General features: G+C 38.6%; 1 protein-coding gene across 15 annotated transcripts in view; it reads left to right on the top strand.

Moving 5' to 3' along the window:
• Positions 1–18,809, top strand: part of dlg5a (discs, large homolog 5a (Drosophila)) — a 180,973-nt gene that overhangs the window by 113,276 nt on the left and 48,888 nt on the right. For 11 of the 15 annotated variants that reach the window (XM_041176337.1, XM_041176349.1, XM_041176348.1 and 8 more), the window contains 5 exons: positions 395–666; positions 1,927–2,239; positions 5,641–5,871; positions 9,632–9,831; positions 12,070–12,195. In XM_041176337.1, coding sequence (XP_041032271.1) covers positions 395–666; positions 1,927–2,239; positions 5,641–5,871; positions 9,632–9,831; positions 12,070–12,195 — 1,142 coding nt within the window. The remainder of the gene's footprint in view (positions 1–394; positions 667–1,926; positions 2,240–5,640; positions 5,872–9,631; positions 9,832–12,069; positions 12,196–18,809) is intronic. The other 4 variants (XM_041176352.1, XM_041176344.1, XM_041176353.1 and 1 more) reach the window with 2 other exon arrangements.

Raw genomic sequence — 18,809 nt, 5'->3', positions numbered from 1 at the left:
AGTGAGTATTTTTAGTGCATATTACGCTTCATCTCCCTGGAAAATCATGTTGTGATGGATAGCAGAGCCACATAAGACTATCATTTCTTCTTTGCATTCACTCTATATAAACAACAAAGCCTCACATTAAGAACAGCTGCTTTTAAAAAGTATAAATTCTGCTTTTGTGATTTGTATAGGAAACTTAAGTGAGAAGCAGAAACTTATTGAGATACAGCTGATCAGTATCAGAATAAAAATGACTAATATATCGAAAAGGGTTGTTCAGGATATTTTAGACTGTGATGATATCCACCAGCACTGTTACATCTTTTAAAATAATAAGACATCAGGATAGTAGCTCTTAAGATTTGGGCCAGAATAAATGGATTCAATTTTCTTTGGCTCTTTGCAGGTTATGAGGGAAAATGGCTCATCTGAGATTCTAAATAAATTATACGATACTGCCATGGACAAATTAGAAGGCTTAAAGAAAGATTATGATGCACTAAGAAAACGGTACAATGAGAAGATTGCCAATCATAACACTGACCTCAGCCGTCTAGAGCGGGTGGAAGAGGAGAATCGGCGTTTTCAGAAACAGAATGAGATGTTGATGAAGCAGACAGATGCTGCTGTTGTGGAGAAAACATCAATTCAGCAACAGTATTTATCTACATTGAAGAGGTAAGGACTAACCTGACACACAATAGTTATGTTAAGAAACTGGTATATGCCCCCCCAAAAAAAAAATGTGGCATGAGAAAGGCAGCATATTAATCCATTATAAATAGCACAAAGAGGAATCTTCTGACAATCTAGTTTTTTAAGACATATTTAATATTGTACTTTTGGAACACTGAACTCTTAAGAGGAGAGGCTGGTATCAAAGATTACAATGTGGAATGGAACAGGTGAGTGTGATGGTCTGATGATTTTGTGTCATTTTTTTCCCCAACTGTTATGTCTATCAACCTAAACAAGAGTTTTAGGCCAGTGGAGAAAAACATACAACTTCTCTCTTAGCATATGATTTTATTAAATTGTAGCCTTTCAAGCTTCCAGTATATCTCTCCCTTCATATTTTTTATTGAACATGAATATTTTTTTCAAAACCACCTGTATTCCACATACAACTGACCTACCAGTCTTCTACTTTAGTAGCATTTTTCAATTTGATGACATAAAAACATTTGTCAGAAGTGTAAAAGACAAATTGAGTGATAGCAAAATGTATTGCAAAGATTTGGCGCATATAGTAAAACCCAAATGAAAGTTAGAATTTCGAGATGTGGTAAATGGTGCATGATATCAAGGAGTGATGAGATGATGACATGCACATTCACACTCAGCTTTAAACAGCTGAGTTCTCAGTCTTGGGTATGTTGCTCCAGTGAGGGATAGAACAAAAGTTCACACTATTGCTTATTTTGAAGGAGAGAAAATTTCAGAGCAAGCTGGGAGTTGTACAGGTTCCAATATATGCTGCAATTGGTGTATGGGCTGGGGAGACCAGATTTCAGGGATTTTTCACCCCTTAGCTGATTCTGTTTTTTTTAAAACAGCATCACAAGCAGTTTGTGAAAACCAACTTAAAAATCACTCATCTGTACCTAGTGCACCAAATGTGATTGCAATAAGAATGGTGTTTGCAAGACTGTTCATCTATAAAGGCAATTTCTTCACTGTAAATGTTTAATCAGAAAATATTGTGTTTGGAGTGTAAGTGATGGAAGAGGTGGTGGCAAAGATTTAAAAGATGAAATGTTCAAATGAGAATCCGTTATGAAATTTTGTATTTCTGCTGAACCTTCTAAAAACAATGATATTGTTTGGCACGCTTAAGAAAAAGTAGAGAATAAATATATTTGTTACAGTAAAATGATCTCTGTGATTGTTTTAATTGGAAAACAATGAACTTTGTCTACTTTGACTTTGTTTCTGAAGGTATGATTCAATACAGCACGAGTTAAGTAAAGCAACGGTACAGAACAAAGAGCTCCAGAGGGAAATGGAACGGTTACAAACTGAAGTGACTCGATACAAGACATTACAGCTGAAAGCAGTAAAGGATGCAGAGAAGTACAAGGAAGAGAGGGATACAGTACTGAATGAATACCGCCTAGTCATGAGTGAAAGAGACCAGGTACACAAAGAGATTGACAAGCTACAGACCGAACTGGAATTGGCACAGGGTCATCTAAAGAACACCTCATCAGAGAGAAAAGTGGCTGGTGAAGAACTTGAAGCTCTACGACAGGTAAGGCCAAACAGGATATCCTTTTAATGCTCTTCCAGCTTTCTTTCCAGTACCTCTAAATTGGAATTCTTTACTTCCCCGTATGTTTCATTTTTCCTACTATCCACAACCTTCACCTAGGTTTCTCTATATAAAAGATGTATTATGATATTTTACTGATTCGCTCTTCTTTTCATTCATGCTGCACGTATTAAGAGGTGGATTAAAAATGAATATATGGTAGTTTACTCAGGTTTTTGGATAGCCAAGAGTAGCCAGTTTCTCTTTTCGTCACTTCCCGTGGGGTGGGCAGCTATGATCCAACAGTTATTTTTTAATTAAAATGCTTCATATATTCCCAAGAAAGAAAATCAGGTAAAGCAGCTTATTGGAGACAACTTTGAAGGAAAGTGGTATCCTTCCATCCATAATCCCTGAATAAGTGATTTCCAGTTTCTGACATTAGCAGTTTTACATTCCCAAGGATATTGACTTTTCAGCCCCTCCACAATTACAATTTGGGTGGAGTAGAGTCTTTCTAAAATATATATAGTATGTTATAATAGAGTACCCCATTCAGTATTGTTGAGAGCTGTCTGATAGAACAGTTGAAACTAACAATTACAGTATGGTTTAAAATTGTGTAGTATGCTTTATCTTATTCTGAAGCTCATTGTGATTGGTGTATCATGCACAGCAGACAATAAAAGCATCCATTTAGAGCCATTTGGAGTTTGAAATTATTTTAGCCACTTATACAGTTCCCAAATTCTCAGGACAAATTTCATCCTTGTGATAATAGAGAAATGATTAACGGAAAACAAATGCATTATTTTAGGAGTGCTACTCTAAGCCAAGCAAAGGCCTTTATTAAAATGTGGTTCAATTATGTTATGACTCATTCCATTGACGATGATTACTGTGGTTTTGCAAGAAAGGTATTCAGTAGGAGTTTGGAGAAGTGTATGCCAATGCTCGCTGCTTAATTGAATCAAAAATTTCTAATAACAATATCAAATAACTTCCATCCCTTGTCACCTTCCAAAATTAACACAGCCTTGGAGTCCACACATTGGGGTTTATTTTGAGCTGTGCCACCTGGGCTGTAACTTAGTGGAGTAGATCATCAGCCCATCATAGCAGATGCCTGGTTTTATTTCAGTTGAAATTAGTGGGATGAAATTGGGTGTGTTTTGTCTGCTCCCAAATAATGAAGCTAAAAATCACTCAATCTTATTTGCATTGGCACCCCCACGCCTTGCCCCCTGCCTAAACATTTTGTCATATATATTTTAGACATTTTGCAATTTGCATTCAGGGAGTTTTTGTTTGTGTTGTAATCTGGAGGAGCATTTGAGTGCTGGTCTGAGGTCTAGGATCTACTCTTACTTGGTCTGAGCCAGGAGGAATTTCATGCCAGAATGCTAATGAGATAAATTCAATTTTTTTGCTGCGATTGTTCAAAATTCCATCTGATAGCCACACCATACAAACCCATTGATGTATCTTGAGTCTTTAAGACCCAGTGGGATTTGAGGTAATCTCTTTACCATACATTGAACTAGATCTTGCTGGAGTGGGAATCCCTTGGCACAGTCGGTTCGACATTTTCCTGTACTCCTCAGCTCAAATTTGTTGTTGGCTTGCTGGAAGTGTGAGCTGATAACATTGTGGTGAGGGCAATGTGCCATCTGCACCTCAATAAATGGCAGGCCAACAGTGTAACTCCTTAACCAGTGGAATTTAGGAATTGGGGAGGTAACAAAGGAATGACAGAGAAGAAGGATAAATTAGAATCAGATCAGACACAGAAAGAAAAATAAAGAGACAGAAAGAGAAATTGGATTGTGAGAGATAGAGGAAGGAACAAAGGAAAAGTAGGAAAACATTTTAAAATTTGACATTTTAAAAATCTCTAACAACAATTGACGATATGTAGGAGTAAAATTGAAAGTTTTAAATTGTTCCTTTTCTGGGCCAGAGAGGTTGAATTGTTGCATAAAAAATAATCATGTTAATAAAGGTACTAAATGCTATTTAAATTCCGGCCTTAAATTTCTGTGACAGGTTTAATGGACAATTAATGTGCAAACTCAACAAGTTCTTCAAATAACAGGGAGGCCAAGGGCAAATGCTTTTTGTGCAAAGCAAATAATGGAGTGGCATAAATCGATCAGCAAGTTCAGGAGATTCACAATTCATGGTGTACCTCTTAATCCCTGAATTCTGTGTCCGATTTGCTTATTAATAATTGCACACAACGTTAACACATCATTGTTTTTCCAGCAAGGTCCATCCCAATGAGCTGGAGCTATGGAATAGATTTCATTCCAGTTTTATTTTATTTTTTGGTGGCAGTAGATATTGTGGCAAACCAGAGTGGATGGTAGATACGCATGGCTACACTTCATCATGCAAGCTATAGGGATGGGTTTTATTTCACTGGAGGTTACAAAGGAGTATGTTGTTTTGTAACTACTTTAGGCCACAATGGCTGGATAGGTTTGCAGTGTGTTGCCCTATTCGGTATAAAGCCATCAAGTGGCTTGAATAAGTTCCACCTCAATATAATGAAATTAACTGTTCATTTGATATACTTCTATATTCAAACCACTTCATGGCATTACATTGAATATTGAAATGTAGCGCTGCTCGGTCAGAAAATTGGGCACTAGAATAATTGCAAGAATCGCATGTTGATCAAAGGATTAAAGTAGTGTGTTTTGAAGTAAAACGAGATGGCACAATGATAAGTCCTCTGAACACCCTGCAGCAGTAAAAAATGGAAATATGCTCACAAACTTCCCTGTTTCTGGGGTTAGCTGTTGTGATGTTTACAGAGTCAAGGCAAGAGCCAGAAATTCCCCTCAATGACCGTGGAAAGGGCCAGTCATTGTTCATTCACCGGCAGTTTAACTAACAGCACGTAAGCTGAGAACACATTACTCACCTGGCCACTCAACCAGGATTAGTACACTCAAGAGGAAGATGTGAAACTGAAGGTGATTATTTGTTGATAAAATGGAAAGAGAAAAGAAATCCGAAGGCAAAACAAGGTCATTAGGATAAAAGGAGAGAAACAGAAGAAAAACAAGTCAGTATTTCACAAAGCTACCAGAGTAGTTGAACATTTTAATGACCTAGTGTCTTTAAATGTTTGCTGGCGTTAGATGTTTAACTCTTCCAATAATACATTTTGACCCATGTTTCTATTGAGAAGGGGGAGAAAATTTAATGTGAAGTATTCTCCCCTTTACATAAATGACTAAATCCAACCAAAACGGTCATAGATCTTTTGCAGAGTGCATCTTCTGAAAATACAACTGTATTTGGGTTCAAGATGGGAGCAACATGCAAGATAGTGTTTTTACTATGTTGGATGAAAATAGTGATGTGATTTGTGTGTTGCGACTAAATTTCAGGAGCTTCATTCTGCGTTGGTAGAACGAGATCATGCTATCTGTGAAAGGAATGAACTGCTGGAGAAATACTGCCATGAAGTGAAGGACAAAGCAGAAGCTCAAAAGGAGCTTGATCAGGCTTGTAAGGATATTGAGACTGTGAAAGAAGAGAGAGATGTTGCTAGGAAGGAAAGAACAGAAGCTATCATCCAGAGAGATCAGTTGCTGCGGGAGTACTACCAGGCCCGACAGGTGAATTTTGCCCTTGTATGGAGTTGTTTCGTTCATTGGTATCTATTATACATTTCCTTTTAATCCTGTGAGTACCCCATTGCATTTTTGCACACATCGTAAAAACTAGATTGTTTCAAATGTTACCTTTTTGAAGGAGAATTTCAACTCTGACAAATCATTAAATAGACATGAAGTATTGCTGATTTCTTAGAATTGGAATTTGCTTTTCAAGAAAATGAAAATTCTGAAGTAGAACTAGAATATTGGCAATCACCACTGTCTTTTTCATTTTACCTCATTCTGCCGAGAGCATCAGCGAGCTGCTTACTGTCAAGTGCTTGGGGAAAGGGACCAGCCAATGGTGCTGCTGACATGCTGCTCAGTTTAGTCACTACCATTGGATATAAAAATCATTAAAAATTGTTGTCCTCTTTGGGCAATGCACTATCACTAATACCTACCTGGTGAAAGTAAGCCATAGCAATTCATATGTTCCCAGTATGATTGGAAACATTCAGTCTCTCGCAATGGTTTAAAATTAATTTTCTAACAATTGGATATACATAGCAACTGAATTGAATCCACAGTCATTATCCACAGTTTACCGATGGATGTTGTGGGTTCCAAGTCCATCCCAGGAGCTTAAGCTCACAATCTAGGCTGACATTCAAGTACAGTACTGAGGGAGCTTTACCCCCAAAAACAGGTTATCTGGCCATTGTCACATTGCTGTTTGTGTGACCTTCTGTGAAAATTGGCTGTTGTGTTTCCTACAACAGTAGCTATGCTTCAAAAATGCCTCATTGTCTGTGAAGCGTTTTATGATGTACTGATGTTAAGAAAGGCGCTAAGTAAATGCAAGTCTTTCTTTGCAACAAAGAAATCAAATACAGCAGGAACCAATGACAGACACCTCAGAACCAAAGAGCCCTCAAAGTTCTGAAATAGTCTTGGTTTGGAGGCGTTTGCTTCAGAAATTTTACAGCAGATGAGAAACTCAAAGCTTCTAATATTTGCTGTACAGTATTTACTGTAGAAATAGTGTACAAGAGGAAAATTTCAAATCTTCCACTAATACTTATGCAACAAAAATTTACTGTAGAAACTTACAATAGTGGAATTTATACACAAAGAAAAGCTCTGAACTTGAGTGTTGGCATGCATTGTCACTGCTTGAGGAAGATGACATTTGTGGGTGTGGGTTCATTTTGCTGTTGCAATTATTTCAATACAATACTCCTCTACTATAGAACAACATCTCTTCCTGAAGTCTCCTTCCTTGGCGTCACTGTTGGCTTCATCCTGAACACCAGCAGCATTATCTTCATCAGTTGATGTCCCTGGTCATTTTTGGACAATAGGCACTTGCTGAGGTCACCTTCTTCTAGCTCATGGATCCTGACAATTGTTTTGATAGGTGGACGTTAGTGACCATGTAGTTTTACACCGTGTCCATGTCTGTCTGTGCTAGACATGACCTTGAAGCCTCAGATTCCCTCTTAATGATGCCAGCTTGAATATTGGTCCTTGACTGTTTCCAAGAATTGCTGATTATGACTAGAGCAATTTTGTCCTTCATATGGTGACATAGAGTTTTACCAGAAGATTAGCATCCTATGCAAGAGTGATGATAGCAGCTGGTACTTCTATCTCCTCTTGACCCTCTGCAGAACACCCTCCAGGAATGATGTTATATTAAGAGAAGAAGAAGGTACTTCCGATATTCCTGCTATGAAGGAATTCATCTGCATGGTGTGCAGGACAATCACCCCATGTGAAGATGGCCTTGGCTGGAACTCACTGCTTCATTAAATAATGCCTCTTATGAGAGAAGTTCAGGATTCAGCTATTCTGGAAACATGCAATCATTAGACTGGATTTTGCAGGAAATCTAGAAATCTTTGATGTCCAATGCTGAGCAATTTCTAGTCATTATTTAGAGCTTATGTGTCCAGCTTGCCTTGCAACATGGAAGAATTATAAGATGCTAGTTGTTGTGCTTGCACCTGGATGTGACTGATTCTGTGCATGCAGTGTTTTGATGGGTAACTCTTTCTGCAATAGGTTCATACTATTACAGCCATAGAATCCTTTGGTGATAGCCTTTCTTTTAATGGACATCCATTAGATGATAACTTCTCCAGGAGAGCAGGAAACTTGCACCACAGCCCTTTTTCTATTTATACTGGGCTTCCTCTGAATTCAGCATTCTCTATTCAATGTTGTTTTGAGTTCCTGAGTTTTTCTGCTGAAAGATGGGTCAATTAAGGAACATGGTCTTTTTCCCTGATGCGTGCACTACAGGAGAAGTGCCATTCCTAGCTTTACCTTTTGAAAAATGTATACAGCTTTCTGATGACCAGTACATTTACTGTGGCAATCCCATTCCTAGTCTGACATGGTGGCCACTTTGAAACCAAAATAAGATATACCACCTTCTGCCATTGATCATACATAAACCTGTTCATCTGCCTAAAAGTGCATTACTTTTATTTTTCTATTATTCTTGTCACATGTGAGGGGAATAAACAAGGGCGATGAAGGTATGGAACACGTATTGACAGCCTGTTGTCCTGGCTTCACAGAGGAAGGTGGGTATCAGTCATCGTCCAGTAAGGACCATAGGCATCCCTGTTCCTTAGAGAGAGAGAGAAATTGGTTATATATAGCTTGAGGGGCACCACTCCACAAGCACGGGGCAAGGCGAAGAGGCAGGCCTCCACGAACTACTATTTAGAGGAATCCTGCTGTGTATCTGTGGCATCTTCTATTTTTATTCCAGATTTCTGCATTTGCAGCCTTTTAAAAAAATTATCTTGTTCATTGTCTCCCAATGTTCAAGTGACAACAGTATGAAAAATTCCTTTACCTTAAAGACAAAAGTAAATACTTGGAGTTACATTATTCCGTTATTTTAAACTGCATTGTTCTCTTATAAGAAATGAGCAATTTTCATGAGTGTTCAATAAGCATGAGTTCATCAAATGCTGTTTGCATTCACTTTAAAAGTAGATTAGGTCAATCAATAATCACTTGCAATGGTAAAAGATCAATAAATACTTTAATTGATCACGAACTACTAATTGTGTGATCACAATGATCATACAATTAGTACTTAAGGTGGCAATCTTGATATGACAGTTGTGGGTGTGCTTATTTTGCCTGACAAGTGTTACAGTTCTTCCTAAACTCAGCTAAACTAAAACAAACCCAATTGAAATTATTTTTCCTTATTTTGTTTCATTTGATACTTCTGGGTCTTGTGTGCAAATTGGTGACTGTATTTGTGCATATTAGAGCAGTTTTTCTGCAAAAAACATTAATTGGGCATAAAGACCTTTGGGAGGTCCTGAAGATATGAAAGGCACTCTACAAATGTCAGTTTTAATTCTGTTTCCTGGATAAATATCACATAGGTTTGTGCAAAACTAACATTTGGAAAGTTTCTTATTGTACTTTTGAAAGTGATGTAACTTAACAATCACTTTCATAATAAAGGCATTGGTAGCAATCATCAGAATTAACATTAGTGAGCAAAGAGTGACTGAGTAAAAATATCTTGCCCTTATCAAAACTGAATGCTTTTCACAATAGATTTCCTTTTTAATTTTTAAAAATAATATATGAACATCTGGCATATCCTCAGATCTGGCACTGAATAACTATTTTCTATTTTTGTACAAATACAGTCTATTTATAAGTTATTTGTTTCTATATTGGTTCACAATAATAGAATTTTAGATCACTTAAAATTTTCAAAGCAGCACAAATTGTTTAGTGTTTGAATTTACAGAAACAAGATTCAGCTACATTGGATATGGAAAGGGCCAGTAAGGAAATCGAGATGCTTCGGAAGCAGTGTGAGGCAATGTCCCAGGAACTGAAGGAAGGCATACAGGAGGCAGAAGTAGCTAAACGTAGGCGAGACTGGGCATTCCAAGAGCGAGATAAGATAGTTGCGGAAAGAGAAAGCATACGGTGAGTGCATCTGTGAACCATTTGCATTTCCAGTTTATGCCTCTCCTCTAATAGTTCACAATTTCTTTTTTTCTACTGAGAAGGCAGCAACACATCCCGAATACAGATCGTCGTGCTAGCCAGTCATCAAAGTCACCAGATCTTCCGGTCTCTGGATAATCTGAGACCGAGTGTAAAACCCAAGGTCAGGGTCAGGACCCCATGGAAGCCACGCATGATGACTCTGTGGGAATTGCCCTGGATGTTTGAACTTGCAACTGGCAATTCCCCAGCTTCCTGTGACCTGCTGAAAATGTCTCCCACTGAGCTAGAGTCGAAGGCTTTGGACAGTTCCAACGTCCTTATCTGGATAGTTACGCAGGAAATGTTAGACAGAAAAATCCTTGTCTAACTCCTGGATAGCTATATAGCTGACCCCTCCAATCACTCTCACTGACCCCCTCTACCACCTCTGCCTCCCCCCCACCGATTATCCCACCTTGAACCTCCCAACCCAACCCAACTACCCTGCTGACCCAACCTGATGACCCCTCTCAATCCAACCACCCCTTGACTCACCTACACATTCACCCACCCTACCCACCTGCCACCCCACCATCTTATCCATCAGCTACCATACCCACCTACCACCCTTCCACTGTACTACCCTACCCACCTATCACCTCACCCACCCTACACACTTACCTCACACCCTACTACCCTACCAATTCATTCATTCATCCATCCACTCAACCATTCATTAACATTCACACTGAGCAACTGAACTTTCCTTATGGCCGCTAGTGCCGAAAAAAGGGAGCATGGCTTCTGCACTGATTCTCTTTGCTGCAGTTTGTGTGGATTCCCGTCCTGAGAGAGTTCTTCTGCGACGTGGATTGGAAGCGTGGCTTTTTTAAACGTATCCAGGTAAGTGAGTAGTTTTTTGGTCTGATCGGCGTTGGCCGCATCGGTTCTGATGCTGATCAGAAGATTTGGGCCATCATATTATAATAGAGTTTTGGAAATGATTTCTGGCAGGTATTTTAATATGGAGGATGGGGGAAGGGTATGACAGCAAAGTCCACTTCACACCTGGGGTTGCCACCAAGGCAATCTTTTTACCAACTCAGCCACACTCTTGAAACTGTTGACTGTTTTAGCAATAGAGTGACTTTTTTTTAAAATGAAATTGTTGAAGTTTTCAACATGAAGTCTTTAAAAAGACCCATCTTCTGTCAATTGAAGCTGTCAGTTGCCATCAATTTCAGAATCCTATCCTTATCTAATATTCACATACTGAGGTTACTGGGTAGGGTGCTAGTGTCTGAACACTAATTTAATTTTTCTTTCCCTGGCCCTACTCTATTGAGACCAATCTTAGTGTCGGTACCCCAGCTTCCACCAGCTATTATCTCAATTAAGAATTAAAATTAAGATCTTTTGGTCTGTATGTCTCAGTTATTCACATTGTTAGGGAGGGGCAAAGCTTCTTACTTGTATTTTTTTGTTTGTTAGGTGAGATAAATCTTGCTGCACAACATTTTTGTTTGGCCCCTGAAACAATGACATGGATATAGTGAACTAAATAACAGATTTGTAACTTAATCTGTTTCATGAAAGCATTTCAGCCTTTTGGCCATGATTTCACATGACATTGTAGCCATAACGTACTAATATTTTTCTCGCTCTTTCTCTCCTCCTTTATTCTGTTGTCATTCGCTTCTCATTCCCCATCCCACTCCCCGTCCAACTCATACTCTGTTTCCTCTCTCTCTCATTTTTCTCTCTCCACTTATCCCCTCATAATTTTTGCTTCCTCTCTCTCTACTTATTCCTCTCAATCAATCACATACTCTCTCATTCTCACACATAGGTACCTTACATATTTTGATGTTGCTGATTGCCATGTACAGTCATCCAACTTCTACTGTCTTCAATGGACTTCCATGGCGAAGCTGCTTCACAAGTGTCCACAATCCTGCTGCATTTTAATTACCATTACCACCTCAAAGTGTTACAATAATATTTTCCTCGGTATATGAAGAATGGGTTCTGTTAAAGTGATATACAGGCTGAAAAATTGTCTTGGGCAATTTGTAAAAAATAAAGGTGTCGTTATCATGGTTTGCCATGTCATTCAGTTTTCAATCCTGCTCCAAGCATTCACCTAAGTGTTGTCTGTGACCTGTGTTGTGACAAAGTTTATATTCTGTAAATTTTTGCTTAACTCATCCAGAATGTTTAACATTTTTTGTGTAGAACTTTATGTGATAACTTACGGCGGGAAAGGGACAGAGCCGTGAGTGACCTGGCTGAAGCTCTTCGAGATTTAGATGATATGATGAAACAGAAGAATGATGCTATACGTGAACTGAAGGAACTGAAGTAAGTAGTGATGTCTTCACCTTTAAATCAGGTTTAATTGATGCCAGTCTGTTCTATTGATGCAGAACTTAATCTCGAGTTTCAATTGTTGGTTGAGGAGAAGGCAGAGGATGGTGGGACAAATGTTCTAAACCTTGCCTAATATACGTCTTTGGTTTTCAATTAACTTCTTAAAATTTTTTGCCTAATGCTAGAGAATCGGCTGTAAAGTGTCCCAAACCATGTCTGAATAATTTTTCAGTTGCTTTAAGGACTATATTTGGCACCCTAAGACTGGGAAATGTGCAGATTTGTGTTCTTACAATAATACTACATTTGCTGATGGATCCATTACCTAAGTCAATATAAAAGGTCTTGACTTCTCTCCAGGTTAGCCCTGCAGTTGGCTGTAATTGATTAATGGAGTGTATCTCTTTTAAGGGTTCACAAAAAGCAATGCGAGTTTAGCTTTAAATAATTATTAGAACCGGGCTATATATTAGAAGTGCACCACAGCCCTCAAAAAGGGAAATATTCCATTTTAAATTACCAATTGAAAGAATAGATGCAGAATATATTCAGGAATAGTTAACTAAAGCTTCTGCTGCATAATTGCTAAAAATTTCATATGATGATACTGCATAGGAGACCATTTGACCTGTCATACCTGTGCTGCCTCTTTGGCAAAATTATTCAATTAATCTCACTCCCTGCTCTTCCCCATATCCAGGGTTTTTTTTTATGTTACTGTTGCACCTGCTTTCAGGCAGTGCACTCCTTTAACTTACCACAATGGGATTTGAGGATTCACAAGATCCAGGTTGTTGGTTCAAAACCATAACAAAAAGTTTTAAAGAGATTCACTCAAAGACACTGGCTAAATTTAAGCCTTGAAATTGTTTTCTGGAGTCAAATGATCACTAGTTTACTGAATACTGCCCGGGGAAAGGGCGATGAAATTAGTATGATGATGTGGTACAATGGTAAAATGTACCTAATCTATAAGGTTTTAATATTATTAAATGATTAGTTTGAAGGCTATAGAGCCCCATTCATCCTCCATTTGCTCAGTAAAGCAGATAAGCTTTGGTGATGTTAGCAAAGCGATCTTTCCAGGTCCGTCAGGAAAGAGTGAAATTCAGGAGATGGTCTTCGACAAATACTCAACATTAAAAATACACTCAATATCCAATTTGTAGCAGTTAAAAATTGACACTTGTTCTTAAACCTTTGAGGGAAATAAAATATATTTCTTTACAACTCGGGGAAATAAAATATATTTCTTTACAACTTAAGTAAATGTCACTCATGTATTTGCTTTAGTCGATTACAGAGATTACATATGAATAAAGCATCTCTCTCAGAAATAGTTCAATTTCTCATTTTAAAAAAATCCTGAAATTTAGTGTCGCTAAAGTAAATTTCATATTCTGCATGCTATGTTTTTGGCAATAGCAAAATTTTATATGAATCAGTTATTGTGTACCAAAATAAAACATTGTGTGGTAAAGCATTATTCAGCTTTCAACGTGTTGCAGATTATACTGTTCTATTAGGATTAAGCAGGGATTTATTTGAAATAAGCCTTTTTTAACTTAGTTGCCTAAAAGCTGAAGTAACAGCTACATCCCGCTGGATATAAAAGATCAGTATTTTAAGCCTTCACATTGTTTCCTTGTAATTCTGTGGAACTCAAAGGAGGATTAAGACTTCGGTTACACTCGTTGTCATTTATTTGCATGCTTGGTATTTCATAATATTGCTGGTTTAGTGTTCAATATAAATTTCTTAATGGTGACCTAAAAATAAATTGAGTTTAATTTAAGGAGCTATTGTATTTACAAGCCTGAAAACATTTCTTTAAAATAACAAGTATAATTTAGGTCTGCAGGCTTTTTGTTTCACATCCTCCTGCCTACACATCTTGTAATTTTCCTTCATAAGAAAAGTGCACCCTCTAAAGGATTCAGTGACAACCCAGCAATCCGTGGAGCAGTCAGAAAGTTGCATCAGTCAATGGTTAGGATATACAGCACAGAAACATGCAATTCGGCCCAATCAGTCCGTGCTGGTGTTCATGCTCCATTCAAGCCTCCCCTCTTTTTGGATTTAAATCTACCATCTCGACCATCCATTTCATTTTCACTCATTATGTTTGTCTAGCATTCCTTTAAATGCATCTATACACTTTGCTTCAACCTGTGGTAGCGAGTTCCAAATTATTACTACTCTTTGAGTAAAGTTTCCTCTCAATTCCCTGTTGAATTTCTTGGTCTTATCAACTTTATATCGATAGCCTCTGGTTATGTCCTTCACCACAAGAGGAAACATTCTCTCTCTATCCACTCTCATAATTTTAGAGACCTCTGTTAGATCACCCCTCAGCCTTTTGTAAAGAGAAAAGGAACCCAACCTATCAATCCTTTCTTGATGTGTGTATCCACACCTTTCTGATGTCTTCCTTGTAAATTTTCTCTATATCTTTTTTTTATATCACTATATCAATATGGTGACCAGAACTGCACACAGTACTATAAATGTAACCTCTCAAGGTTCGAGACAGGCTTAGTGTAACTTCCTTATTTTCCAAATCTGTCCCTCTAGCTTTAAAGTCATGGGCTTGGTTTGCTGTTTTTGCAGTCATGCTAACTTGTGGTGCAGCTTTCAGTGATTGGTCTATTTGTACTCTGAGATCTCTCTGTTTCTCTAGTGCACCTGGACTTGCACCTACCAAGTAATGTGACCTCCCTACCAAAATGTACTACCTGTGTTGAACTTTATTTGCCAATTATTTGCCCATTTTGCAAGTGTATTAATGTCCCATAATTTGTTACAGTCCTCCTCTGTATTAATTATGTTCCCGTTTCTCCACCCCGCCCCCCCACCACCCAAAATGTTGTCATCCACAAATTTAGAAATTGTATCTTTGATTCAAAGTCCAGATTGTTCATGTAAATTGTGAACAGGAGGAGGACTTCCACATCTGCCACTTTCCGATTCACTTCCAGGAAGAATGTGGGGAGTTATAAACAAGCGGAGATGAAATTCTGTTTTTGAATGTGAAAGCTCTTAAACAATCTAATAAAATTGGAAAAAATAACCATAGATGCCATCTCTTCTCATTGGAAAGATTCAAATATGAATTAGACTGAAAAGAATACATAAATACACAGACAGTATTTAAAATTTAACAATGGTTCAACCAACCCATCAAATCGATTGTTTACCTTGCATGCTTAAAAAAAGTGATACAAACAACTCCATTCTCAGTAAGCAAATTGTTAATTTATTAATTTCAGTTTATTCATAGTTAACACTTTGAAAGCTCACATCGGATTTGACACTTTCTCACTAAGGGCTCAATTCCTTGCATGTTTCAGAGTTACTAGTAATCTGACTATCTTGTTGGATTATTTTCTGCACTTGTTCTGCAATAGTTGGTGGAATGTTGGGTAGTGTTATGGACAGGAGGGGGATTAATTTAAATTGCACTAATTTCTCATCTCTCCGGCATAAACAGAAAGTTTTGATTTGTTTCCCTCTTTATAAGTGGTGGTGTATTTCCCAAACTCTCGGTTTTTGTGTGATCCAATTTTCTATTAATAATCCCACAGCAAACTCGAGAGAGGATTAACTCAAAGGGTTAGTTTGCTTGCACACACTCAAAATGTGAAAGGAGGGCCACAATTTTGCCTTCAAACTCAGACAGTAAAGATAGGAATAGAGAAAAGGCTTTACAATACAGAGACCACAGAGACAGTAAATATTGGTTCACATGAGTTCCAGAGTCCAGAATCAAAGCCCAATGAGGTATTCTTTCACAGAGGTCAGCAGGTTGAAAACTGATGCTGGATAATTCACTTTTCCAGTGGTGTTGACTTCACAGTATAAGATAGGCATGCAGAGATGAATCAGTCTTATAGGTGATGGTAATGAAGTTTCAGGAGAAGCTGTGTAGATGGCAGCCAGGTATTCCACATAGGCAGAGTTCCTTGCCTATGAGGGTGCTAATCAGATGGTTAACAGCAGACTGAGCTGTGGAGTTCAGCAAGGCAATGTTACTTGCTCCACAAGCCAGACACCCATGTCACATGACTCCCAGCTCTGCACCAGGTCTTTGACAAAAGGTGTGTAACCATCATTTGGATTCCAAAGACTGAGCCATCTCTCAGCCATTAGAAATTCAAAGGAAGGTTGCGGGGCCTTTGTCTTAGCAGGCGATACATCTCCTTCAGGCCAGTCTGGCTTATTAAATGCAGATGAACTTTATATAGCTCTCTTTGAAGTTGGGCTGTACAGTCCACTGGTGGCTATCAATGACTCCTCAGAGATAACGACGTGCGAGTTTTCCCGAAACTGCCAAGTAGCTTTTGTTGGGAGGATCGCAGACAAACATAGCTACAGCCATTTTAAAGGTCTTTGTTCAGTTTTAAAATTTTAGAAATGGAAATGAGCTTATTTATTTTTATTTTATAAAAATATACAGTGTGAGGTCTTAGCCCCTCACAGTATATCTCAAAGAGAAAGGCAAAAACAAAAAAACTGCGGATGCTGGAAATCCAAAACAAAAACAGAATTACCTGGAAAAACTCAGCAGGTCTGGCAGCATTGGCGGAGCAGAAAAGAGTTGACGTTTCGAGTCCTCATGACCCTTCGACAGAACTTGAGCGAATCCAAGAAAGGGCCTCTACATTGGAGAGACCAAACGTAAACTGGGCAACCGCTTTGCAGAACACCTGCGGTCTGTCCGCAAGAATGACCCAAACCTCCCTGTCGCTTGCCATTTTAACACTCCGCCCTGCTCTCTTGCCCACATGTCTGTCCTTGGCTTGCTGCATTGTTCCAGTGAAGCCCAACGCAAACTGGAGGAACTACACCTCATCTTCCGACTAGGCACTTTACAGCCTTCTGGACTGAATATTGAATTCAACAACTTTAGGTCTTCAGCTCCCTCCTCCATCCCCACCCCCTTTCTGTTTCTTCCCCCTTCCTTTTGTTTTTTCCAATAAATTATATAGATTTTTCTTTTCCCACCTATTTCCATTATTTTTAACTATTTTAAAATCTTTTATGCTCCCCCCACCCCCACTAGAGCTATACCTTGAGTGCCCTACCATCCATTCTTAATTAGCACATTCGTTTAGATAATATCACCAACTTTAACACCTATGTGTTCTTTTGTTCTGTTGTTTGTGACATCTTTTGATGATCTGCTTCTATCACTGCTTGTTTGTCCCTACAACCACACCAACACCTCCCCCCCCCCCCCACCACACACACATACACACACACCTTAAACCAGCTTATATTTCACCCCTTTCTTGGATTCACTCAAGTTCTGTCAAAGGGTCATGAGGACTCGAAACGTCAACTCTTTTTCTTCTCCGCCGATGCTGCCAGACCTCCTGAGTTTTTCCAGGTAATTCTGTTTTTGTCAAAGAGAAAGGCACCTGCTGATTTTCTTTCATTCACTCATGGATGTGAGCACTGCAGGATTTTGACCAAGGAACAGCAATATATTTCCAAGTTAAGATGGTGTGTGGTTTGGGTTGGAACTTGCATGCGGTAGTGTTCCCATGCATCTGATGCCCTTGTTCTTCTAGGCAGTAGAGGTCTTGAGTTTGGAAGGTGCTGCCAAAGGAGCCTTGGCAAGTTGCTGCAGTATGTCATGTAGATGGTACACACCAGAGCCACAATGCACTGGTGGTGGAGGGAGTAAAAGTTAAAGGGTACTGATCAATCGAACTCTTTTGACCTGAATGGTGTCGAGCTTCTTGAGCATTTTTGGAGCTGGACTCATCCAGGCAAGTGGAGAGTATTCCATTACACTCCTGATTTGTGCCTTGTAGATGATGGAAAATCTTTGGAGAGTTGGAAGATGAGTTATTTGCCACAAAATATCCAGGCTCTGACCTGCTTTTATGGATACAGTATTTATGTAGCTGGTCCAGTTACATTTCTAGTCAATTTCTGCTGCTGAGTTAGTAATTCCAAGCACATGTATCCAAATACATGTTTGGAGTTTCACTTGCTGACATCTGATTAGGGGTGAAATTTTCAGCAATTAAAGCTGGCAAGATTTAAATCTTAAAAGATTTAAATCATTATACAGTAAAAGGTGATAACCAAAGTTGTATTTTTTGATTTTAACATTTAAAATGAATACTCACCATCTGCATTATGCCACAGGTCTTACATTGATGTATGGTGATCCTTTGTATCAATCCAACCAAAAACCTCAGTGAAGAAGGGATTCTATTTTAGATTTGGATTAAGATTTACATGGACTAAACAATTCTGAATTTAGTGCTCAATTCTTACACCACTGGGAGCTCCAAGATCAGTATGCAGGACTGAGAGGAATACCAACCCATATTACTGTGGATCTCATTATTTAGCACTGGAAGAGACCGTTGTGACAGTTTTCCACTGCTGAGATTTAGTGGAAAATTTAAATTTAACTCACCTGGCAGGTTCAGGTTGAGGTGACTGCTTTGCACTCCACCTATTGACTTTAATAGAAAGTGAAATCAGAGGGGCTGTAAAACAGGCTTCTTGCAAAATCCACACCTGTTCGCACCAGATGGGTTAGGTTAAAGTTATCCCCTTAGTATTTTGGTTCTTATTCGGATTGC

This window comes from Carcharodon carcharias, chromosome 28 (genome assembly GCF_017639515.1).
Source record: "Carcharodon carcharias isolate sCarCar2 chromosome 28, sCarCar2.pri, whole genome shotgun sequence".
NCBI classification, from domain to species: Eukaryota; Metazoa; Chordata; class Chondrichthyes; order Lamniformes; family Lamnidae; genus Carcharodon; species Carcharodon carcharias.
The sequence above is the reverse complement of the archived record's forward strand: the minus strand, read 5'-3'. Positions and strand labels throughout refer to the sequence as shown.